The sequence below is a fragment of the Panthera pardus genome, unplaced genomic scaffold (genome assembly GCF_024362965.1).
Source record: "Panthera pardus isolate Hobbes unplaced genomic scaffold, ASM2436296v1 HiC_scaffold_8, whole genome shotgun sequence".
Taxonomy (NCBI): Eukaryota; Metazoa; Chordata; class Mammalia; order Carnivora; family Felidae; genus Panthera; species Panthera pardus.
Genome location: NW_026527013.1, coordinates 145,923,666 through 145,950,258, shown reverse-complemented (window position 1 = coordinate 145,950,258; position 26,593 = coordinate 145,923,666). Strand labels below are relative to the sequence as shown.

At 39.3% G+C, this 26,593-nt stretch overlaps 1 protein-coding gene across 1 annotated transcript in view; it reads left to right on the top strand.

The window, feature by feature from the left end:
- Positions 1 to 26,593, top strand: part of COPG2 (COPI coat complex subunit gamma 2) — a 114,727-nt gene that overhangs the window by 28,266 nt on the left and 59,868 nt on the right. The window contains exons 7-11 of the mRNA XM_019452759.2: positions 1,218 to 1,310; positions 2,237 to 2,323; positions 3,366 to 3,523; positions 25,016 to 25,149; positions 25,698 to 25,765. Coding sequence (XP_019308304.2) covers positions 1,218 to 1,310; positions 2,237 to 2,323; positions 3,366 to 3,523; positions 25,016 to 25,149; positions 25,698 to 25,765 — 540 coding nt within the window. The remainder of the gene's footprint in view (positions 1 to 1,217; positions 1,311 to 2,236; positions 2,324 to 3,365; positions 3,524 to 25,015; positions 25,150 to 25,697; positions 25,766 to 26,593) is intronic.

Genomic DNA, 26,593 nt, shown 5'->3' with positions numbered 1-26,593 from the left:
TTTTTTTTTTTTTTTTTTTTTTTTTAAACAACTTTATTATAGGATCTGGATCTCTCAGAATTTGAGGTAAAGCTTACAACAGATGACAGAGCAAGAAATAGGACAGCTTTAAGGAACTCAACAGCAAGATTTCTCCGATATTTACTATTGTGATCCATCACTTACGAGGCTCAGGCCTCCTCATTCATATATTCAGTAGAGAGAACCTAGTTAACCATCAGCCAGCCAGTGGCTTATAACCACAAAAGGTCTGAGTCCGGTGTTTAACCTTGACTCAGTCCCTCACATCTGGAGGGATGAAATTAGGCTGTCCCTTTCTGGGAACTCTTGAGTAGGAAAGGTTATAAAATGAAGGGCAGACTGGCCATTGCCAGCATATTGAATAATATTTCAGCTCTATTCATGGTTGGGTATATTTTATGTGTATGTTTACAGTCTTCTCAAGTTTTAAAGGTTGCGTAGGAGCACATGGTAAATCTGGACCCTAGAAGGAGTAATGGAGATGGTGTGATGTGTTTTGCTGTGGCTGCCTTTGTTTTAGTATTAAATCGGTCAGCCTGAGACTGGACACTGCCCACGCTAGCCATAGGCTGTCTTTGAATATTGATCTCCGTCTGTTTACGTATCTTCATCTGCTGCTACCTTCACAGTGCTAAGCTTTCTTCCACTTAAAAAGGACTTTATTTGCAGAGGACTTCGTATTGAGGACACTCTGTAGTAGCATATTAAACATGTAATTTCTTAGAAAAAAAAAAAAAAACATGTAATTTCTTAGGTATCTAAAATTATCAGGGATCACATTTGATGTGTAGGGCTTTATGGGATCCGTATAAAATACATCCCCTTCGTGCAGAGATACCTTCAGAATTTCAAAAGCAGCTCCATCCCCTTCTAGGAATTTCCTTTGTAACATCCCTGAGAAGTGGAGCCTGGGCTTACACATTTCCTCAGGCTGGGACTCTCCACGCTGAGACCGTTGATTTCATTGTTGAACGGTTAATTTGCTTCCTTCCGGTCTTTCTCTTTGAAGATTCAACTTGGTTGTCTAGCTCCTGCCCGCTGCGATGGAGTTACTCTAGTAGATGGCAGTCCCTTTAACGCAGTCTAAATATTGGCATGGAAACAAATATATGACTGGTTTTTGTAAACTATTCTGGAGCCGTAGTTTTGGGTGAAGATGTGTGCTTCAACAACTGTTTCTTTATGAATGTTCTCAGGGAACAATGTTGCAGGCCATTGAAAGATACATGAAGCAGGCCATTGTGGATAAAGTCTCCAGCGTCTCCAGTTCGGCACTGGTGTCGTCCTTAGTAAGTGAACGAGTGGCCAGCTGCCTGGCTCGAGCGGGTGCTAAACAAAATATCACTGTGATTCTCTCCCACGTGAACCGTGAAACATTCAAAAAACACATTTGCGTCTCTATTACTTTATCCAAGAGTGTTTTATCAGAACAGCGTTACAATATAGGCAGTTAAAAAGGTGACATTTCCATGTTTGAAAGGTTTCGGTAATCACAAAGGATGGGGGGTGAGGTGGCAGACCGGGAAGACACTGAAGGTCGTTTTTGTTTTGTTTTGTTTTTAATCTTCCTTTGTGACCTGAACTTGACCTCTTGCCTCTTGTATCGTCTGCTTTCCTTAGTGCCCTGTGTGTGTGGTATCCTTCCATCCAAAGCCCCCTGCCCCACTTGGAAATTTCTTACTGGAAAGTGGTCTTTGTTTCAGGAATACTTTTTCTTTCTCTTTTTATCAAAACAAGATTTATGACAGCCTGAGGTCACCTTGCATTTGGTTAAAATTGGTTATTAGTGTGTGAATGGGTTAGATCATCTGAATCACAAGAGTTTCTGGGTCTGGAGTGTAGGTGGTCAAGTTTTATAGCAAGGGATCTATCAGTACTGTGTGTTTTTGTTTCTGTTTTTGTTTTTCCTTCCAGGTGAGTTTCCTGGAAGTAAAACCTAGAATGTACACATTATTCAAGCACCGTCCTATTAACTAGCCCTTCCTTTCCTGTCCCTCCCCTCTCATCTTAGCCCACAAACCCCTCCTCATCTTGGAGAGAGTTTCTGGTCTATTAGTTGCGTCTGGAGTAGAGACTTGAAGTAGACTTCAAAAAGCTACAGAGTTGTCTCTTTGATTTGGAAATGTCTGTTAGTGATTTTTCTAAGAAAACCAGTTCATGTCTGTAAACCTCTAGTGACCATGCACTTTCTATTCTCGCTTTGTTCTGTGTCTAGCACATGATGAAGATAAGCTATGACGTGGTTAAACGCTGGGTCAATGAAGCCCAAGAAGCTGCTTCCAGTGATAACATTATGGTCCAGGTACTGTGATCGAGTCCCGTTAGGTCTTGAGATCAGCTTTCTTTAACCCTTCATTTCAGGGACAATTTATTGACTCCCTAGATGAGCGTTAGCGGAAGTGTAATATTAAGCCGCCTATTAGTAGGTATCCCATTAATTAGAATTACTGTCATAGACCCTGCTAGCATTTAATAGAAGCTGTAGGAACGTTCAGGAAAGATTCTTAAATTCAGTAGCAGTTTGAGATGCTCATTCCAGAGGTCCTTCACACTGCATTTCAGCCCCTTACGTGAAAAATGATTTGTGAAGAAGGATGTTCAAGTCTAAGCTTTTCAGAACTTGGTTATAGTAGACATTACGCCAACAGTCAAGAGTAATTTTATTTTGTGAAACGTAACCATTTTGTTGGGAAGATCTCCTTTGGATATTTGTTAATTCCTAATTAAAAGAAAAGAGCGAAATGGTCACTGGCAATGTTATGTGAAGTACCCCATTTGTATTGGAGAGGATACTTATTCGCCCCCTTTTAATGTTTACAACTTCTGTAGGCGTATTTAGTTATGAGGAAATAGAGGAGTAGTTTTTCCCTCAAGAAACCGTCTCGCTCTCTTAACTCTGATCGTTGTGTTTTTACACGAAGTGCCGCGATAATTATGCTCCTTGAGCCTGCTTTAGGAGATTAATCCTTTAACTACTAACATGGCCACAGATGACTTAAAGCCACTAACAGAGACCTGTGACACTGGTAAAGCCTTGGACCTGAGCGCCTTTGTGCTAAGGATGTATGGGGGAGTGATGAACCTGCTAGAGCCGTCTCCGGATTGTATGTCACCTCTTTAATACCACCTGTCCAATCTGAATCTACAGTTTCTGGGGGTGAAACTCTTCTCCTTTCAGTCTTGCCTGCGTTTGATTCCGTACGAAAAAGTTGTTCTATTTGTACACATTTGACTTGGGTATCTTTTTACTAAAAATCTCGTTCCATGTGATTTTGTTTTCCTGGAAGTTTGTCCTGTTCCTCCTCCCGCTTTCTGGATGTTACATCCTTTTTCTTGTTCTTTAGTACCATGCGCTGGGAGTCCTGTATCACCTTAAAAAGAACGATCGCCTTGCTGTTTCTAAGATGTTGAATAAGTTTACTAAATCCGGCCTCAAATCACAGTTTGCTTACTGCATGCTTATCCGAATTGCCAGTCGCTTACTAAAAGAAAATGAAGAGGGGTAAGTGCCTCCACCTAAACCTAAGTGATTTTTTGTTTGCTGGCTAACATACGTCCAGGTGTATTTCCTTGGGGGATTTTTTTTGGGCTGCGCGGATTTTACAGAGATTTAGTGTTTTCCAAATTAAGAAAATTTGGGGCCTTCCAAGTCATGCAACCTTTTTGGTTTTTTACCTTAATGGGTGCTTTGGTATATGTATGTAATAGATTATGATTGCCAGTAACACAATAAGATGCTGATAGGGAACAAAAAATACAGATCATAGGCGATGCAGTAATTAAATGTGAAAGCCGGGGTGACATTAAGAGTCTTATTTGTTCCTTTATTTTTGTAAAAGAATCTTGAAGTACTGCATTTAATGACTCATTTGTTGAAAGGGCATGGCGGAGGAAAAGAAATACACCATTTGTAAGGCTCTCCTCTTGTTCGTGAACTGGCGTTATATTATTTGATGGTAGTCTGTGATAACAGAAGGATGAATATTGTAATCTCTTGAGTAACCACCAAAAAAAAAAAAAAAAAAAAAAAAAGGGAGCTATCATGTAAATATCAACAAAGAAGATAAAGGGAATGTTAAAGTATTCGGTTGAGCTTCCGGCTTCTAGTAATGGTGAAAGAGCTTGGTCACATTAGCCTTACTGCAAACACTTAGATCTTCAGTACAAAAGTATGCCGCCCCCAAACAATGGGGAAGTCTACCACTGTTTGAAAGCACTGGTGAGTGGTGAAAAGCAGGCAAAAACCGGAGGGAAGTTGATGCCTCAGAGACAGAGCTGTACGAAATGAGGTCTGTATATTTCTGATCAGTCTCCCGAGGTCCACAGTTCCTGGAGGTGGGATCACAGAAAGCCGTGGTATTTGCTGGACAAGAGGGGTGAGAATATAGTTTGAGATTGGAAGAGTGATGAAAACCTAGGGTGAAAACCCTGGAAAGGAGGAAGCCACGACGGGGGGAAGCCCCCAAATCGATTTCAAACTCTGCAAAAATCCTGAACTTCCCCTACGGTACAGGGGAAGACTCTAGAAAGCCTGGCAAAAAGTAGCTGTGAACTGAAAGAACCGAATGGAGAATTCAGGCGCACCTCGTGGTGGAAGAGATAAAGTCTGGAGTGTGATCCTAGCCAAGTTAACTGCCTGCTAGAGAAACATCATAAATTCTCGAGTCTTTGCATCCTGTCATTCACAATGTTTCTATACAGTAAAAAAAAAAAAAAAAAAAAAAAAAAAAAGACAGAAGTGCAAAGAATTTGGAAATGTGACCAACGGTTAAGAGAAAAAGCAGTCAATAGACACTGATTCTGATAGGAACCAGACATTGTAGTTAGCAGACAAAAACTTTAACAGACTTCTAAAAGATGCTTTAAAGACGTCAATGGGAGATAGTTACGAATGAGCAGAGGAAATGAAAACTAAAGCTCTAGAATTTCTTTTTAGTTGCTTTTTTATAGAGTCCTGTATCAGTCAGAATTGAACCGGAGAAGGAGAGCCCAAGGCAGGTAAATATATAAAGAGATTTACTACAAGGAATTGGCATTTGCGGTTTGGGGGCCTGCTACGCAAGTCCAAGATGCATTGGGCAGGCTGGAACTCACAGGCACGGGCGGAGGCTGTTGTCCGCTCGTGGAACTTCTCGTCTCCCATTTTACTGTGAGCAACAAGATGAAACCAGGTCACACCTTCAACACTGTCCTTGGAAATTTCCTCAAACGAAGAGCCGAGGTCATCGTCTGCAAGTTCTGCTTTCCACATAACTTGTGGGACACAGTTCCGCTCATCTCTCCGCTAACCTGTGACAAGGATCCACCTTACTCCAGCTTACGACAACTTGTGCCCCCTTCTGCGCTCTCACAGGATTCTCCAAGACTAGATTTCTTTTTAATTCCAGTCTAGTTAGCATACAGTGTTCTATTAGTTTCAGACGTAGGTATAGTCATTCAGGAATTCTGTACGTGACTCGGTGCTCATCATAAGTGTACCCTCAATCTCCTTTGCCGGTTTTCCCCATCCCCCCACCCGCTTCCTCTCTGCTAACCACCAGTTTGTTCCCTGTGGTTGAGTCTCTTTCCTGGTTTGCCTCTCTCCCTCTCTCTTTTTCTTTTATTTACTTTGTTTCTTAATTACACGTTTGAGTGACATCCTCTAATATTTTTGTCTTTGACCTATTTCTCAGCGTTACACTCTCGAGCCCCATCCATGTTGTTGCCAATGGCGAGATTTCATTCTTCCTTACGGCTGAATGATATGTCATTGTACATACGTGCCACATCTTTATCCATTTGTTTGTCAGACACTTGGGCTGCGTCCATAGTTTGGCCATTGTAAATAATGCTGCGATAAACATAGGGGTGCAAATATCCTTTTGAATTAGTGTTTTTTTTTTTTTATATTCTTTGGGTAAATACCCAGTAGTGTGATTACTGGATCACAGGGTAGTTCTATTTTCAACTTTTCGAGAAACCTCCATATTGTCTTCCACTGTGGCTGCACCAGTTTGCATTCCCACCAACAGCGCATGAAGGTTCCTTTTTCTCCGTATCCTCGCCAACAGCTGTGTTTCTTGTGTTCCTTATTTTCGCCATTCTGACAGGTGTGAGGTGATATCTCGTGTTCTGATTTGTATTTCCCTGGTCATGAGTGATGTTGAGCATCTTTTCATGTGTCTCTTGGCCATCTGTATGTTGTCTTTGGAGAAATGTCTCCGTTCGTGTTTTCTGCCCATTTTTAATTGGATTGTTTGGTTTTTGTTGGGTGTTGAGTTTTAGAAGTTCTTTATCATTTTCTTAAATTTTATTTTTTTAATTTACATCCAAATTAGCATATAGTGCTACAATGATTTCAGGAGTAGATTCCTTAATGCCCCTTACCCATTTAGCCCATCCCCCCCTCCCACAACCCCTCCAGTAACCCTCTGTTTGTTCTCCATTTTTAAGAGTCTCTTATGTTTTGTCCCCCTCCCTGTTTTTACATTATTATTGCTTCCCTTCCCTTATGTGCATCTGTTTTGTCTCTTAAAGTCCTCATGAGTGAAGTCATATGATATTTGTCTTTCTCTGACCGACTTACTTCAATTAGCATAATCCCCTCCAGTTCCATCCACATATTTGCAAATGGCAAGATTTCTTTCCTTTTGATTGCCGAGTAATACTCCATTGTATGTATATGTATGGAGTAATACTCCATTGTCTGTATCCGTTCATCCATCGATGGACATTTGAGCTCTTTCCATACTTTGGCTATTGTTGATAATGCTGCTATAAACATTGGGGTGCATATGTCCCTTCGAAACAGCACACCTGTATCCCTTGGATAAATGCCTAGTAGTGCAGTTGCTGGGTTGTACTATTTTTAATTTGGGGGGGAACCTCCATACTGTTTTCCAGAGTGGCTGCTCCAGCTTGCATTCCCATGTAAGTTCTTTATATACTTTGGATCCTAACCCTTATATCAGATAGGTCATTTGTAAATATTTTCTCCCATTTAGTAGGTTGTCTTTTAGCTTTGTTGATTGTTTCCTTTGCTGTGCAGAAGCCTTTTATGTTGATACAGTCCCAATAGTTTATTTTTGCTTTTGTTTCCCTTGCCTCAGGAGGGAAGGGAAAAGTGTTGCTGTGGCTGGTGGCAGATAATTACCCCCTGTGCTCTCTTCTGCGTTTTTTATGCTTTCAAGTCTCCCCTTTAGGTCTTTAATCCATTTTGAGTTTATTTTTGTGTATGGTGAAAGAAAGTGGTCCAGTTTCATTTTTCTGCATGCCGCTGTCCAGTTTTCCCAATACCATTTGTTGAAGAGACCGTCTTTTTCCCATTGCATATTCTTGCCTCTTTTGCCAAAGATTGGTTGACCTTATATTCATGGGTTTCTTTCTGGGCTTTTAATCCTGTTCCACTGATCTGTGTGTCTCATTTTGTGCCACTGCCATACTGTTTAGATTGCCACAGCTTTGTAGTATGACTTGAAATCTGGAATTGTGATACCTCCAGATTTGTTGTTCCTTTTCAAGGTTGCTTTGTCTCTTCAGGGTCTTTTGTGGTCCCATGCAAATTTTTTTTAGGATTATCCTAGGTCGGTGAAAAACGCTGTTGGTGTTTTGATAGGGATTGCATTAAATCTGTAGATTGCTTTGGGTAGAACAATATTTGTTCTTCCAATATGGGAAGATCTTTATGGATCGAATCTCATTTCAATGGAATATCTTTCCATTTCTGTCATCTTCAGTTTCTTTCGTCAGTATTTTATAGTTGTCAGGGTACAGGTCTTTTACCTCCTTGGTTACGTTTATGCCTAGGCATTTTATTTATTCTTGGTTCAATTGTAAAAGGGATTGCTTTCTTAATTCCTTTCTGTTTCTTCATTATTAGTGTATAGAAATGAAACAGATTTCTGTACATTGATTTTTTTTTTTTTTTTTTTTTTTTTTTGTATGCTGTGGCCTTACTGAAATATCAGTTCTAGTAGGTTTTTGGTGGAGTCTTTAGGGTTTTCTTTCTTTTTCAAAAAAATTTTTATAATATTTTTATTTTATTTATTTATTTATTTTTGAGAGACAGAGTGTGAGCAGGGGAGGGGCAGAGAGAAAGGGAGACACGGACTCCGAAGCAGGCTCCGGGCTCGGAGCTGTCAGTACAGAGCCCAACGTGGGGCTCAAACCCACAAACCGTGAGACCGTGACCTGAGCCGAAGCTGGACGCTCAGCTGACTGAGCCACCCAGGCGCCCCTAATTGCTAGTAATCAGTTTAAATTTTCTATTTCTTCCTGATTCAGTTTTATTTTTACTTTTATTAAAAAAATTTTTTAAATGTTTATTTCTTACAGAGAGAGAGAGAGAGAGAGAGAACGAGCATGAGTGTGGAAGGGTTAGAGAGAGAGGGAGACACACAATCTGAAGCAGGCTTCAGGCTCTGCACTGTCAACACAGAGCCAGACATGGGACTCGAACTCACAATCCGTGAGATAATGACCTGAGCCTAAGTCGGGCGCTTAAAACCAACTAAGCCACCCAGGAGCCCCGGATTCAGTTTTAGAAGGTTATGTTTGTAGAAATTTATTCATTTCTTTTAGAGTGTCCAATTTGTTGGCATATATTTTTCATAACATTCTGTTAAAATCTTTTATTTTTCTGTGGTTTTGGTTATGACACCTCTTTCATTTCTGATTTTTAAATTTGAGTCTTTTTTTTTTAAGAGTCTGGGTAAGGGTTTATCAATTTTATTGATCTTTTCAAACAACCAGCTCCTGGTTTCATTGATCTGTTCTATTTTTTAGTTTCTATATGATTTATTTCTGCTCTAATCTTATTTCCCTCCCTCTACTGGTTTTGGGTTTTTTTCTTTTTCTAGCTCCTTTAGGTGTAAGATTAGGTTGTTTATTTGAGATTTTTCTTGCTTCTTCAGTTAGGCCTGTATTGCTACAAACTTCCCTCTTAGAACTTCTTTTGTTGCATCGCAAAGATTTTGGACTGTTTTGTTTTCATTTTTATTTGTCTCCATGTATTTTATTTCCTCTTTGTTTTTTGTTTGTTTGTTTTTTGTTGGCCCTTTCATTGCTTAGTAGCATGTTATTTAACCCCCATGTATCTGTACTCCTTCCAGATTTTTTCTTGTGCCTGACTTCTAGTTACATAGCATTGTGGTCAGAAAAGACGCACGGAAAGATTTCAATCTTTTTGAATTTGTTGACACTTGTTTTATGGTCTAATATGTGATCTCTTATGGAGAATGTTCCATGTACACTTGAAAAGAATGTGTGTTCTTCTGTTTCGGGATGGACTCCAAGACCAGATTTCTGTAAGTGGTCTGTGAACCCTCGCTGGTGGTGTTCTTAAAGACCCCATTTCTATTAGCAGTCTGCTTAAGGCAATTTAGGCTTTCTTCTTCATGCTCCCTGAAATTCTAGCAGCCTTTACCGACTGCTTGCTTCCAAAGACAGTTTCCCAGTTTAAGGTTTTTGTTACAGTAGCACCTCACCGTCAGGTACCAAAGTCTGAATTGGTTTTTTATTGCTGCCATGGCAAATGACCACGAATGTAATGGCTATTACAACGTGCGTGTATGATCTCGTGGTTCTGTAGGTTAGACAGAAGTCTCATGGGTTAAAAGAATGTTAGCAGGATGCTGATGCTAACTGGAGGCTTTGGGGAAGAATTCACTTCGAATCTCATTTCGGTTGTTGGCTCAATTCATTTCTTTGCGGTCAGAGATTGGTAGGTCCCTATTTGCTTACCCACCTTCAGTCAGCGGTTGGTCTGTGTCACGTAAGGTAACATATTCACATGTTCCGGGCAGGAAGGCACGAACGTCTCCGGGGCCATTCTGCCTGCCACACAGATGGTAACAGAAATGGGTAATTGCTGGATAGACTTAGCACCAGGCTAGAGGTGGCTAACAAAACGGCGAAAGAGTTGGTGAATTTGAAGGGAGAGGAATAGAAAGCAACTAATTTGAGGGAACACAGAAAACAGGTTAAAGAAGAATAAACAGCTACAGAGAACTGTGGGATACTATCAACTGGTGTGCCACCTGGGATGTAATTGGAATTCCTGAGGAAGATGTGAGAGACTGGGGTGAAAGAGAGAGATAGAGATATACGAAGAAATAATGAACAAATTTCCCAGTATGCGTTTATTCTAGCAGTGCAAGGTTCCGTTAACAGTCAAAAATCAACATAACATTCCTCATTCAAAGAATAAAGGAGAATAGTCTCAGTATCATAATGGATGCAACAAAAGCACTTGATAAAAATCAGTGGCAATTTGTGATTAAAAAATCTCTTTTCAAAGCAAAGAATAGAAGGGAACATCATTATTCTGATAAGGTACCAAAAAATCTCCAGTAAACTTTGTACTTATTGGTGGACTATTAAAGGTTTTCCTCCTTGAGATTGTAAATGAAACAGAGAATGCCTGATAATTCTATTTTTTAGCAACATTTTACTGGAAGTCATACTTGGTGCAATAAGAAAAAAAAAATAGGGATTTGAAAGAGGACATAAAATTGCCTTTGTGGACAGCATGATTTTGTATATAGAAAATGTAAAATCTAGGGGCGCCTGAGTGGCTCCGTCGGTTAAGCGTCCAGCTTCAGCTCAGGTCATGATCTCACAGCTCGTGGGTTCAAGTCCCACACTGGGCTCTGTGCTGAAAGCTCAGAGCCTCCTGCATCATGTTCTGTGTCTCCCTCTCTCTGCCCCTCTCCTGCTCACACTCTGTCTCTCCCTGTCTCTCTCTCTCTCAAAAATAAACAATCATTAAAAAAAAAAAAGGGGCGCCTGGGTGGCTCAGTCGGTTAAGCGTCCGACTTCGGCTCAGGTCACGATCTCACGGTATGTGAGTTCGAGCCCCGCGTCGGGCTCTGTGCTGACTGCTCAGAGCCTGGAGCCTGTTTCAGATTCTGTGTCTCCCTCTCTCTCTGACCCTCCCCCGTTCATGCTCTGTCTCTCTCTGTCTCAAAAATAAATAAACGTTAAAAAAAAAAAAAGAAAAAAGAAAATGTAAAATATCTATTAGCTATCAGGATTGATATGTAAATTTATCAAGGTTACTGGGTAGGTTAGTATCCAAAATCAGTTTAATTTCTATATTCCAGTAACCACTCAATAAAGTAAAATTTTGAAAAGATGGTACCATTTGTATTGAAATCAGATCCTTATGAATAAATCTACAAATTGTATACATCTCTACACAGAAAATCATAAAATGTTATTGAAATATGACTTGAATAAATGGAGGGATATATCCTGTTCTCAGGGTGGAATATTCAGTACTATAAAAATGTCACATCTTATTTTGTTCTGCAGATTCAATGAACCCCCAATCAGAATCTCCGTTGTCTTCGTTTAAATATCAAACAGAAATGCATACATTCGTGGGTCAAATGACATACCAAGGATACCTTTAGTACTGTTACTCAGTCCAAGTAGAAGCAGTCCAGATGTCGGACAAAGTTAGAATCAAAAACTAAATTGTGTTATAGTCATACAGTTAATAGTACACAACAGTGGAAATGAACAAATTACTGCTAAATGCAACCACAGTGTGGATACATCGAAGTCCCACACAAACAGATACAATCTGTATGGTTCTCTTTGTGTTAATTTCAGACTTGATAGACACAACTCACCTACGGCATTAAAAGTTCGTATTTATCTGTAGGGCAGAAGCACGCTGGTGCCTGGAAGGTGGCATGTAGGGGGCTTCTGACGGGCTTGAAATACTCATTTCCTTTATCATTCTAGGTTTGTAATCATTCCCCTTGGATTTAGTTATCTGCCATTGTATAACACATTACTGAAAAACTTAACCGGATTAAAAGGACAAATACTTCTTTTCCCACATGATTTTTGTGGGCCGGAGATTTGGGAGTGTTCTCAGCTGGTGCCTCCTTGAGGTCTTTCGTGAGGCTGCAGTCCAGATGTTGGCCAAAGTTGTGGTCATCAGAAGGCATGAGGGAAGCTGGAGAATCTGCCTCCGGGGTCACTCACTCTCGTGACTGGTGCCTTGGTGCAGGCTGTTGGCAGGACGCCTGAGTCCCTTGCCATGTAGACCTCTCCATGGGGCTGGTCAGTGTCCTTATAACATTGTGGCTGGCTTCCCCCACAGTGAGGGATACAAGAGAGCACAAAGTGCAAGGCACAATTATTTTTATGAACAAAATATTCATAGACACCTAGTCTTTGAAGCCACACCCCAACATTTCTGCAGTATTCCGTTGGATAAAAAAGGTTAGCTCTCTTCAGCTTGGCTCGGGACTCGAAAAGGGAATGAATACCAGAAACCAAGAATCACCAGGGGCCTCTTCAAGGTCAGCTGCTATATTAGTATGCTACAACCGCTGTGACAAAATACCACAGACAGGGGGCTTAAACAACAGAAACTTATTTGCTCACAGTTCTGGAGTCTAGGAAATCCAAGATTAGAGTGCCAAGAGGGTTGGTGTATGGTGAGAGCTCTCCCTGGGGCTGGAGAGGGCTACTGTCTCACAGTGCGCTCATGTGATCTTTTGGTGCATTTGTATAGACACACACACACACACACACACACACACACTCACTTGCGCGCATGCACAGATTGGGGGGCCAGAGCAAGTGCTGTGTTATCTCTCCTTTAAAGACACTAATCCTTTCAGATCATTTAACCTTATGACCTCATTTAACCTTAATTACTTCCCTAGAGGGCCCATCTCCAAATAGAGTCACACACCGTGGGTTAGGGCTTGAATATGAATTTGAGGGAGCGGGGGGTGAGGGGGAGACAAATATTTTGTGGACTTTTCTATGATTTTGTTATAATCGAATACAAAGTTAACCCTTTTAAACGGCTGATCATTTCTCAGACCTGTAGAAAGATATGGTCTTTAGAGTAAATGCACGTGGGTGCACACACACAGCACGAAAGGCTAAGTAGAATGAAGTGTAAAGATAAGTAAACAAGCACATTCTAACGCTGCATTTTTTTTTAAACAAGGGAAAAATTCTAAAAGTTCTTTGAAACCAAAGGTATTTAACCTATAGTTTTACTTTAGGTTTCTTTGTAGCATTGCGCGCAAGGCAGCAACGGTGTCTTCGTAGTGCTGTGGGAAGAGAACTGTCAAACTAGAATTCTATACTCAGCCAAACTGTCATCCAACAGCAAGGGCGAAAGAAAGGTATTTTTAAACAGAAGGATTTACCATAAATAGTTTGTCAATCACTTTGTAAGAATTAGTCAAAGATTTACTCCAGCATGAACAAATACATACTCAGAAGGCAGTAGTGGGATTGAAGGAGTAAGATGAATATGGAGTTAGGATAAGCAGTAGTAATCATAAATAGATGCTATTTTAACTTTGTAAAGTTTAATAACAATCTCAAAGATTCCAGAAGACAGCAATATGATAAATACTGGTGTTGAAGGCAGTTCTACATGGTAGTCAAAGCGTGCTAAGTGTGTTTGTTTTGGTCTGGTTTGGGAGGAATATGTTGTCGATTATTACTTATAAATATTTATTTATTTAAATCATCTCTACCCCACAACGTGGGGCTTGAACTCACGACCCCAAGACCAAGAGTTGAATACTCTCCTGACTGAGCCAGTCAGACACCCCAAGGTGTTAATTGTTAATGTTAAACTTTGTCAGAAAAACATACGGATTCGTAACTAAGACTGTAAATGGAATGCAAAGCTTTAAAAATGGTGACATAGGGGCACCTCGGTGGCCCCGCCGGTTAAGCGTCTGACTCTTGATTTTAGCTCAGGTCATGTTCTTACAGTTCATGAGATTGAGATCCACATCGGGCTCTGCCTTGACAGCATGGAGCCAGCTTGGGATTCTCTCTCTCCCTCTCCCTCTCTGCCCCTCTCCCACTTGGACGCGTGTGTGCGTGCACACTCTCTCTCAAAATAAAAACGTTAAAAAAATAGAAGTATTGAAATAAAAACGGAATGAAGAAAATTTGAAGTTTAGTGGAAAACAAGGGAGTATATAAATAGAAGAAAACCAAATAAGTTGGGCAGAATTCAGTGTAAATGTATTAGTTGTCTCTTGCTATGTGACAAATTTGTGCCAAACTTAGCAGCTTATAACAGACATCATCTCGTAGCATCTGTGGTCAGGGATCTGCAAGTGGCTTAGCTTCTGGTTTGGTCCAGGGTCTTCATGAAGCCCCAGTCGAGCCATCAGCCAAAGCTGCACCCACCTAGGTCTGGAAGATCCGCTTCCAATTTCGCTCATGTAGTTGTTGACAAGCCTCAGTTTCTCCTTGGCTGTTGGCCAGATGCTTCAGTTTCTCACTTTGGCGGCCTGTGTGTAGGCTGCTCGAACGTCCCCACAGCATGGCAGTGGCTCTTCCCAAAGTAAGTGAACTGGAGGAGAGGTTCCGATGGGAGCTGCAGGGTGTTATAACCTCATCTCGAAAGGGACATGGCCTCACCTCTGGTGTGTTCCCTTGGTTACAGAGACCGAGTCTGGTATAATGTGGGAGGGGACTACACAGGGATGTGGATATTTTCAAAAGAGATTTGGGGGGACCATTATAGAGACTGCCTAGCAAACAAAAGTATTTTCAGTGTAATAAATGGAGGTAGGCTTGCTGACATTATTAAAGGATTACTTAATAAAAGAGTGGCCGGTCAGGTAAACAAAATAAGAGATCTATTATATAGCCTTTCACAAAAGACACGTCTAAACAGAAGGACAAGGAAACACTTAAAATCTATCAAAAAGACATGCTTGATATATACGAACACTAATTGCTGCTTAGCAATAGTAATACAAGCCGGAATAGGAATCAGGATTTAGAGCATTAAAAAGGACAAAGTGGGATTTTGTATTGTGACAAAAGAAATGATCTAAAAAATGATGTCACAGGAACGAACTTGTATGTACAGTGGACCCTTGAACACGGGTTTGAACTGCGTCGTCCAGTTATACATGGATTTTTTTTCCCGATAAATACAGTACAGTACATAACTGTATTTTTCTTCTGATTTTTTTTAAGTGTATTAATTTATTTTGAGAGAGAGCAAGCAGGGGAAGGTCAGAGGGAGAGGGAGGGAGGGAGGGAGAGAGACAGAGAGAGACAGAGAGAGAGAGAGAGAGAGAGAGAGAGAGAGAGAGAGAATGAATCCCAAGTAGGCTCCGCAGTGTTAGTGCAGAGCCCAGCAGGAGGCTCAAACTCAAGAACCGAATCCAGAGATCATGACCTGAACTGAAATCAATGTCCGACACTTAGCTGACTGAGCCGCTCAGCGCTCCTTCCTTCTGCTTTTCTTAACATTTTCTTTTCTCTGGCTTTATTGTAAGCATACGATATACAACGCACCTAATCTGTAAAATATGTGCTAATTGACTATGGCTTGTTGCTATGGCTTCCAGTTAATAGTAGGCTATTAGTAGTTAAGTTTTGGGGAGAGTCCAAAGTTCCACATGAATTTTCAACTGCTTAGTGGTTCAGTGCCCCTCATCCCTGCACTGCTCAAGTACAGTTAAGTACTAAGTATTAACTGTACTTAATAACATTGCTTCAAAATATGTGCAGCACCATCTTAAAGAAATACAAGAAATTAAGTTCGGGAGACTGTAAACACTTCTCTCTCAGAAACTGACAAATCATACTCTAAAAAGGTAAGACTGTAGTTGATCTGTAGATCACTGATAACAAAATTGACCTCATATTTGGAACCCTATATTCAAGAGAGAATTTAAAATTTTTTAAATTGAGAAACATACATCTAGAGAATTGCATAAGACTCATAGTCGTATTCTGTACATTGTATCCAATTGCTGTAGAACACCCAGGTAACTGGCCCTATGTGTTAGGTAGTTGTATGTTTCTGGTATCCCAGAAATGTGATATACATCCTTCTTGATCATACCCACCCCCGGTAGAAATCACTATTCTGATATTTACGGTAGTAATTGCTTGGCTCTTTCTTTAGATTTTTTACCCCGCGTATGCATTCATAAACAATAAGGTTTTGTTTTGAACATTATGTCAATAGAATCATGCTATAGTTTCTATCTTGTTTGTTTGTTTGTTTGTTTGTTTGTTTTCACTCAGTATTTCTGTCTAAGATTTACCCTTGTTTCTACCGGAGGTCTGGTTCATTTTAATTGTACATTTCCTTGACTGAATCCTTCCAGGCTTATTTATATTCATTCTTCTGTTAGTGGGCATTTGGGTTGTTTTCGGTTTTGAGCACTTACTAATGAAATGGCAGCAAACAGCATTCCTGTACCTACACCACACCGCCTCATTACCATAGCTTTCTCTCTTTATATGTAAGCATTTATTTCTGTAGGGTATGTCTCTAGGAATGGAATTGGCAGATCATTGTTGGACTGTTTTTCAAAGTGATTGTACCAATTTACATTCCAGCCAGGCAGGTGAGATTTCCTGAGGCCAAGACTTGATGTCAAATTTTAAATTAATCAGAGGGGTATATTAGATTTTCTTTATTGAGATATAACTCGGATACCGTAAAATTCACTTTTTTAAAAGTGTATAATTCAGTGGTCTTTTTTTTTTTCTTTTTCAGTTTATTTATTTATTTTGAGAGAGAGAGCAAGCATGTGTAGGGGAGGGGCAGACAAAGAGAATCCCAAGCAGTCTCCACACTGCCAGCACGGAGGCCGACATGGGGCTCGAACTCACAAATCAGGAGGTCGTGGCTTGAGCCGAAATCAAGAGTCGGATGCTTAACGGACTGAGCCACCCAGGTGCTCCTGATTCAGTGGTCTTTAGTATATTCACAAAGTTATCTACCCACCACCACTGAAACCAGGACGTTTTCATCACGTGAAAAAGAAACCCCCAGCCCACTATCAGTCACTCCCTATTCTCCCCTCCTCTCAGCCCCTGGAAAGCAATCTGCTTCCTGTCCCTCTGGAGTTGCCTGTTCTAGACACTTAATATAAATGGGATCATGCAATATGTGGTCTTTTGTCTCTGGTTTCTTTCACTTACAGTAACGTTTTCAAGGTTCATCTATATTATACAAGTATCAGTACTCGATTTTTATGGCTGAATGATATTCCATTGAGAGGCTATCCCATATTTTTATTTACCCATTTATTTGTTGGTGGACATTTGGGTTGTTTCCACTTTCCAGCTTTTATGTATAATGCTACTATGAACAGTCATGCGTAGTTTTTTATGTGAATATGTTTTTCCATTCTCTTGGGCATATACCTAGGAATAGAGTTGCTGTGTCATAACGTAACTCTGTGTTTAACTTTCTGAGGGGAACTGCCAAACTCTTTTCCAAAATGGGTGCATCATTTTACATTTTGCCCACCATGCACGAAGGTTCCAATGTCTCCACATCCCCACCGATACTCATTATTGTCTTTGTTGTTATATATCTCATAGTAGGTGTGATGAAGTGTATTTCATTGTGGTTATTTTTTTCCATTGAAAAAATTTTATTGAAAAAAAATTGTACAAATAAGTTCTTGGCTTGACAGTAACAAAAGCTGCATTTCATTAATGACTAATAGTGTTGAGTATCTTTTCATGTGCTTATTGGGCATTTGTATGTCTTCTTTGAAGAAAGGTTCAGTCATATCCTTTGCTCATTTTAAAAATTGGGTTATTTGTCCTTTATTGAGTTGTAATCATTAACCAAATACATTTTGGATACTAGATCTTTATTAGATACATAATTTGCAAAGATTTCCTCCCATTCTGTGGGCTTTTTCGTTTCCTGGTTGTGTCCTTTGAAGTACCGAAGTTTGAAATTTTTTTTATTTTTTATTTTTTTTTTACGTTTTTATTCATTTTTGAGACAGAGAGAGACAGAGCATGAATGGGGGAGGGTCAGAGAGAGGGAGACACAGAATCCAAAACAGGCTCCGGGCTCTGAGCTGTCAGCACAGGGGCCCGACGCGGGGCTCGAACTCACGGACCGCGAGATCGTGACCTGAGCCGAAGTCGGCGCTCAACCGACTGAGCCACCCAGGCGCCCCTCGAAGTTTTAAATTTTGATGAAGTCCAATTTGTCTAGTTTTTTTTGTTTGTTTGGTTTTTTTTTTTGGTTGTTTGTACTTCTGGTATTGTACTAAAGGAAACCATTGTCCAATCCAGGGTCATGAAGATTTATACCTGTGCAGTCTTCTAAGAGTCTTATAATTTTATCTTTTACATTTAGGTCTTTGATACATTTTGAGGTATCTTCGTATATAGTGTGAGGTAGGGGTCCAGTTTCATTCTTTTGCATGTGGGTATCTGGTTGAAATAGGAGTTTGCAGTTGTCTAAGCATTGTTTGGTGAAAGATTCTTTTTCCATTGCATTGCCTTGGCATCCTTGTCAAGTCATAGTGGTTTTAATTTGTAATTCCCTAATTACTGATGAGTTTGGGAAATGTTTTCTATGTTTATTAACCATTTGAATATCCTTTCTATTGAAATACCCAGTTTTTTATTGGGTTATCTGCCTTATTCGTACTGATTTCTGGGAGTTCTTTTTTGGTTGTTATGTTGCAAATAGCTTTTCCCACTCAGGTTTGTCTGTTCTGTCTCTCCTGGTGTCTTAATGAACAGAACTTCTTTAATGTAGTCACATTGGTCAATCTTTGACTTTTGGAATACTGTTTTTGGTGTCTTGCTGAAGACATCTTCTACCCCAAGGTCTCAAATATATTTTCTATGATATTTTTTATAAGCATTATCTCTTAAGATAAAGATAAACTTAAGATAAACTTTTTTAAAGGTCTATTTATTTATTGGAGAGAGAGCGAGAGAGCAAGAGAGAGAGCGCGAGCCTGAGCTTAAGTATGAGCTCTCGAGGGAGGAGCAGAGGGAGAGGGAGAAAGAATCCCAAGCCAGCTCCGAATTGTCAGTGCAGATCTCAATGCGGGCTCAAACTCAGGAACCACGGGATCATGACCTGAGCCAAAACCAAGCTGGACGCTTAACCGACTGAGCCACCCAGGCACCCTGCATTATAGTTTTAGCTTTCATGTTTTAGGTCTATAAACTACTTGGAATTGTTTTTTCGATATGGTATGAGATAGCAATTTAACTGCCCAGCCATGGCTACTGAGTAGTCCTGGTACCATTTGTTGAAATACCTGTTCGTATCCACTACCCCTCACTTGTTAATTCGCAGAATTACCATGGCAGTTCTTTTTGATTTTGTATGTCTCCTGGCATAGATGCCATTTTAAAAACTTACAATTTTTCACTATAAACTTCCCACTCAGTTCTGCTTTCTTGCACGTATTTGTTGTCTCTTATTTTCTAGTTTTCATTTTGATTTTCTCTTTGAGCCATTGGTTGTTCAAGAGTGTGTGGTTTACTTTCTATGTATTTGTGAATGTGCCAGTTTTCCTTTTGTTACTGATTTCTAGTCTCTTTTTTTAAGTTTATTTAATTTATTTTGAGAGAGCGTGTGCATGTGCACCCTTGCACGAAGGGTGGGAAAGGGTGGGCAAAGAGGAGAGAGAGAGAGACAGAGACAGAGACAGAGAGATAGAGAGATAGAGAGAGAGAGAGAGAGAGAGAGAGAGAGAGAGAGAATGTATGGGAGATTATCCCAAGCAGGCTCTGTGCTGTCAGCGCAAAGCCCAGCTCAAGGCTCAATCTCATAAACAGTGAGATCCTGACCTGAGCTGAGATCAAGAGACGGGCGCTTAACCGACTGAGCCACCCAGGTGTCCCGATTTCTCGTTTTATTTCATTGTGATGAGAAAAGATACTTGGTATGATTTTAATCTTCTTAAACTTGTGAAGACTTGTTTTGTGACCTAACAGGTGATCAATCCCGGAGAATGTTCTTGGTGCTCTTGGGAAGAATGTGTATCCTGCTGCCATTGGGTAGAATGTTCTGTATATGTCAGGTCCATTTGGTCTGTAACGTTATTCCAGTCCACTTGATTTTCTCTCTGGATGTTGTATCCATTATTGAAAATAGAGTCTTGAAGTGTTTTACTATTATTGTATTGCTGTGTTTCCCATCAGATATGTCAATGTTTGCTTTATATATTTAGGTTTTTGAAAACTGTTTTGACTGTTTGATCCTTGCGTTTCTGTATAAATTTTAGGAACAGCTTTGCATGCTTGCAACAAAAGACTGCCAGCATTTTGGTAGGGATTACATTGAATAGAACAATAGACCTACTTTGAATAAATCATTTTGGGAGAATTGCCATCTTGATATTGAGTCTTCCAGTCCATGATCAGAGATGCTTCTGAAATTACTTAGATTTCTCAGCAGGCTTTTGTAGTTTTCGGTGGGAAGGTCTTGCACTGTTTTATTAAATGCATTTCTAAGTATTTTATTCTTTTCGATGTTATTATGAATGGAATTACTAATTTCATTTTGGATTATTGTTGTCAATATATAGAAATACAGTTGATTTTTGCAGGTTCACCTTGTATCCTGTAGCCTTGCTATGGTCATTTATTAGTTGTATTTGTGTGTGTGTGTGTGTGTGTGTGTGTGTGTGTGTGTGTGTGTGTTATTCCTTGGGATTCTCTGTGTTCAGGATCATGTCATCTGTGAACAGATAGTTTTACTTCTTCCTTTCCAAACTGGATGTCTTTAATTTCTTTTTTTGCCTGATTTTACTGTCTTGAACTTTCACTAAAATGTTGAGTAGAAGTGGTGAAAGCAGGTGTCCTTGTCTTGTCCCTGAATATGAGGGGAAAGCTCTAGGCCTGATGTGCATTTTTTGAAGGTGCCCTTTATCAGATGGAAGACATTTCCTTTAGTCTCTAGGTTTTTGAGAATATTTATCATCAAATGGGTGTTAGATTTCGTCAGTTGCTTTTCTGCATTTATTAAGATATTGTGGTTTCTGTCCTTTATATTATTAATTTGGTATATAACATAAATCGGTGTTCGTTGTTAAACTGATCTTGCATTCATGGAATAAATGCTACTTGATTATTGTGCATTGTTGTGTGTATTGATTATTCTTTTATATATTGCTTGATTCAGTTTGGTCATTTTTGTTAAGGAGTTTTGTGTCTAGGACAGAAATGCTGGGCTGTAGTTTTCTTGTGAACATTTGTTAGGCTTGTTCATAGGTAATCCTGGCATCGCAGCATTAGCTGGGAAGTAGTGCACCCTCATTTATTTCCTGGGAGAGTTTCTGGAAGATTGGTATTATTTCTTGAAATATTTGATAGAAGTAACCAGTGACGTCACTGGGACCTCTGCTTTTCTTTGAGGGAAGGTTTTAAATAACTCCCAGACCTATTTAGATTGTGCATTTCTTCATGAGCCAATTTTAGTAGGTTGGCATTTTGGGGGACAAAGTCCTAGAAATGGCATATAGTTGTTCATAATATCCCCTTATCCTCATTTAAGTTTCCTTAGGGTCAGTAGTGTTGTTCCTTTCTTCGTTCCTTATTTTGATAATTTGTGGGTTGTTTTTTTTTTCTTGATTAGTCTAGCTAAAGATTTGTCAATTTTGTTGATCTTTTCAAAGAACTAACTTTGGGTTTTATTGATTTTCTTTATTATTATTTTTTTCTGCGTTCTAGTCTATTGATCTCTGTTCTGATTTTATTTCCTTTCTTTTGCTTGCTGTCGGGTTGATTCACTCTTGTTTTTCTAATTTCTTAATTGTGGAAGTTTTGGTTATGGATTCGGGACTTTTCTTCTTTGGTATTGGTGTTTAAAACTCTACATTTCCCTCCCAGCATTGCTTTAGCTACATCTCATAAATTTTCATGTGTCTTTGTTTTCATTCAGTTTAAAATATTTTTCCATTTTCCATATGATTTATTGAATCTGAATGTGTGACTCTTGTGGACAGCATATAATTGGATCTTGCTTTTTTTATCCTGTCTGGCCATTTCTATTTTTTTGGTTGGGATAATTAGACTATTTACATTTAACATAATTATTAATAGAGTTGGACTTACTTTTGCCATTGTGCTGATTGTTCTATGTCTCCTGTCTTTTTCTGTTTATCTCCTCTTTGATTACCTTGTTTTGTGTTAAATAAATATTTTCAGTGTATCATTTTAATGTCTCTGTCAGTATTTTAACTTTTTTTCCAGTTTTTTCTTAGCTGTTACTCTAGGGATTAGAATATGCATTTTACTTTACCACAGACTGCTTCAGATTAATACTAATTTAATTTTAGTAAAATACAGAATCTTTTCTCCAATATAGTTTCATTCTCTCTGGGCTCCTATTTGCTGTAATTGCCATATATATGGCATGTATGTGTTATAAATCCAGCAATATACAGTTGATCCTTGAACAATGTGGGGAGTAGGGGAGCCAGCCCTCCGTCTAGTTAAAAATCTGCATATAATTTTTGACTTCTCTAAAATTTAACTTCTAATAGTCTACTGTTGACCAGAAGCCTTACTGATACCATAAACCACGTATTTTGTGTTATATGTATTAAATGCTATATTCTTATGATAAAGTAGGCTAGAGAAAAGAAAATGTCATTAAGAAAATTATAAGGGAGAGAAAATATATTTGCAGTACTCTATAATAAAAAGTCTGCATATAAGTTGATCCATCTAGTTCAAACCTGTATTGTTCAAGGGTCAACTGTAGGGTTATAATTATTGCTTTATACCATTTCATGTCCTTTAAAGCAGTGAAGAAGAGAAATGAAAACAAAGTTGTCTATAGACTCTTTGATATCAACTCACATAATTATCATGTCTAGTGCTCTTTATTTCTCCTTGATTATTCACATCACTGTTCGGTGTAAATCTTTAAGCATAAAGGACTTCCTTTAGGATGTTTTTTTGTAAATCTGTCAGCAGTGCTTTCTTTCAGTCATTGCTTCTCTGGGAATATCCTTATTTAGCCTTTGTTTTTTGGAGGATAGTTTTGCTGGATATAGAATTCTTGTTTTTATATTTCAGCACTTTGAATATGGCATTCTATGCCCTATCTCTTCCCTTGTTTCAGGTGAAAAGTTAGCCATTGATTGTATTGATGATCCCTTTTGAAGCATGATGCAGTAGTTTTTACCTTGCTACTGTCAAGATTTTCTCTTTGTCTCCTGCTTTCAGTGGATTGACTATGGTGTGTCACTGTGTGGATCTTTTTCTTTTTATTCTGCTTGGGATTTGTTGAGCTACTCAAGTGCATAGATTAATGCTTTTCATCAAATTTGGGCAGTTTTGTTAGTCATTTCTTCATATATTCCTTTTGTCTCTCTATTTTCCTTCTGGGCCTCCTATTATGCAAATGTTCGTTCATACATTGGGTCATATTCCATAGATTTCCAAAGCTCTGCTCTTTTTTTTTTTTTTTTCATTCTTTTTTCTTTCTTAGCTGGATTATCTGATTTCTTTCTACTTCCTTCAGGTTTACTGATTTCTTTCTACTGCCAGTGCAAATCAGCCGTTGAATTGCAGATTTGAATTTTTCATTCATTATTGCACTTTCCAAATCCAGAATTTCTATTTGGCTTTTTAAAAGAAAGCAAAACAAATAAACCGAAACTCATTTCTCTTTATCGATATTCTCTCTTGGGCGAGGTATGATTGTCATGTCTTTAATTCTCTTTCATTCTTTAGACATGATTTCCTTTATTTCTTTGAACGTGTTTATATTTATTGACAAAATCTTTGCCCAATAATTCCAATACCTGGGCTTCCTCAAGAATAATCGGTACGGACTGGTTTTCTCCCCTACATATGGGGCATACTTTACTATTTCTTTAACATGTGTCATAACTTTTTGTCAAAAATTAGATATTTTATGTATTGTGGTAACTCTGTAAATCACATTTCTCTCTTCTCCATCCTCAGAGGTTGTTATTATTGCTGTTTGTTGTTGTTTGTGCAGTGACTTTCCTGGACTAATTCTGCAGTCTTACTCTTTGTCATGTACAGGTACTGAAGTCTGCTTGATTAGCTAAGTCATCAGATAATGATTTAACAGATTTTCTTTTTTCTTTTTTTTTTTAATGTTTATTTTTGAGAGAGAGAGCATGTGTGTGTATGCACGAGCATGGGAGGGTCAGAGAGAGAGGGGGACAGAGGATACAAAGTGGGTTCTGTGCTGACAGCAGAGAACCTGACGTGGGGCTCGAACTCACGAACCATAAGATCATGTCCTGAGCTGAAGTCAGATGCTTAATCGACTGAGCCGCCCAGGAGCTCCTTGACAGATTTTCTTAAATGATTTAAGCCAATATATCTCCAGATCTTTTTCCAGTGGGCACTTTATGTGTTGGGGCATGCCTTCCATGCTCTGGCAGTTTACAACTCTGCCTTAGCCTTCACTTCCTACTTGCGTAGAACCTCAAAGTCAAGGGATTAGGGCTTGTCTGGCCTTTCCTGGGCATTTGCACAGTCTTCTACATGTGCATGGCCTTCTGGATCCCCAGGAATATGTCAGATATTGCCAAGGCCTCTTGTGGAGATCCCATTTCTCAGATTTTCCTTTTAAGGTTTTCAGCCACCCTCTTGTTTGTCCCGAGTGGAATCATTGTCTCTGGCAACTGCAGTGATAAACAGCGGCCACTGATTTTTTGGGACAAACTTGCTGAGGATAGGGCTTTCCTCACTGAATGAACTCTGAGTCAGATGAAATGAAGATCAGCTCCATGAATGAAGCTTTTCTAGGGAGCACGAGTCAGGTCAAATAGTGAGATTTCCCTGGGGACTGGGCTTTTGATGGAGCTCCAAACCCATCTGTCTCCTCTGGTGGCTGCTAGGCTGCTGGCTTTCATAGCTACTACGGTTCTGAGGCTGCTGATTTCCAAGGCTTCCATGAAATTGGACAGAGGGAATAGAAATAGAGCAAAGGAGAACACCAGAAAGCTTGTTGTTCTTATGAAGATGTAACTTTTCTTGAGCAAATGTTGCTAGGATTGTTGCAAGCCTTTGGCTAATTTCTAGAGTGCTGAGCAAGTTAATTTTGGAACCTTATGCTAGTGTTCTCTTTGCTTTTATGGAGGAATGTGTTTTCAGGGGTCCTCCACCCATAATTGCAAAAGTGTTCCTCAATCTCCCTGTGTTTTTAACTTCTATGTTTATTGCACCTGTTCTTTTTGATATCTGATCATGCCTTGTGTGTATTTATTGTCAGCCATGAAAGCCCACTGTTCGATTTCATCGAGAGCTGCTTGCGAAATAAACATGAAATGGTTATTTATGAAGCTGCGTCAGCCATCATCCATCTTCCTAACTGTACTGCAAGGGAGTTGGCACCTGCTGTTTCAGGTCAGTTGTATGTTCCCTACCCGGCTGTTGTTTACATTAGTGTGTTTTTGTTTTAAGTCCCACGGGTCTGCAGGAGAGGTAGTAAGAATGATTTTTGAACCTTAGCTCTCTCTATATGCCTTTGCATTCGGCTAGGTGGGTCATTTATTTTTGTTGTTCTTTACTTAATTGGCGCTTTTTTTCTGAAGTTACTATTTCCCTGTGTGAAACATTAAAAATTTTTACTTAGAAGACAAGTAACACTCATGCCTTCAGTTCTTGCCTTGAGTTCTCCTTCATGGTTAAAAAAGTCCGTTTGCTCTTATAGCTATAAGTATTCCACAGATTCCAATATTCATGGATATATTAATCCTTACAGATAAATAAACTTTGTTTCCTATATTTAAACTTTTATAGCTCAAGAAGTGCTTTTTCTATTTTTGATGACGTGTTTCTCATATGAGGTACTGATGCTGCGATCTAATCTCCTTATGCATATTTTGAATATGATTCTTCATGTACTATATGATGAAATGAGATATATCCATGGTGATCTGTATTTCCCCTAGTTCTTCAGCTTTTCTGTAGCTCTCCTAAGCCAGCGTTGAGATATGCAGCTGTGAGGACCTTGAACAAGGTAGGTCCTTTTGCCAACTATTGACTTGTATCCATGTTTGACTGAGAAACATTCATGTGAGGCATTTGGCTTTCTCTCAAGGTTAGTAGGCATGATTTATGGACTTCACTTCTAGAGCACCTTCCTTGTATTTGTGGCTTTAGGTATGGCCATTTTTGCTATTCAACTAAAGACTAATAATTCATTTCTGACTGCTGAGCACTCTGTAGCTGAAAACCACATTGTCCAATATGATGGCCATTGGCCACGAGTGGCCATTTCCATTTAAATTAATCAAAATGAAATAAAATTAAAAATTCAGCCCCTCAGTCACTCTAGTCACACTTCATGTGCTCAATAGTGACATGGTTAGTGACCCTCATATTGGACAGTGCAAAAATAAAGAACGTTTCTATTGCTGTAGAAATTTCTCTGGGACAGTGCTGGTGTAACACAATGTGACTCACATATGTAATTTTAAATTTTATACTGACCACATTAAAACATTTTTCAAGATGAGATTAATTTTATTTTTTTATTTTTAAAATTTTTAATGTTTATTTTTGAGAGAGAGAGACAGAGCATGAGCGAGAAAGGGACAGAGAGAGAGACACACACACACAGAATCCAAAGTAGGCTCCAGGCTCTGAGCTGTCAGCACAGCTGACACGTGGGGCTCGAACTCACAAACTGTGAGATCATGACCTGGGCTGAAGTCAGACGCTTAAGCTTAACCGATTGAGCCACCCAGGTGCCCTGTCAAGATGAAATTAATGGTAATAATACGTTTAATTTACCCTAATATATGTAAAATGTCATATCAACATGTAATCATTATAAAATTATTAA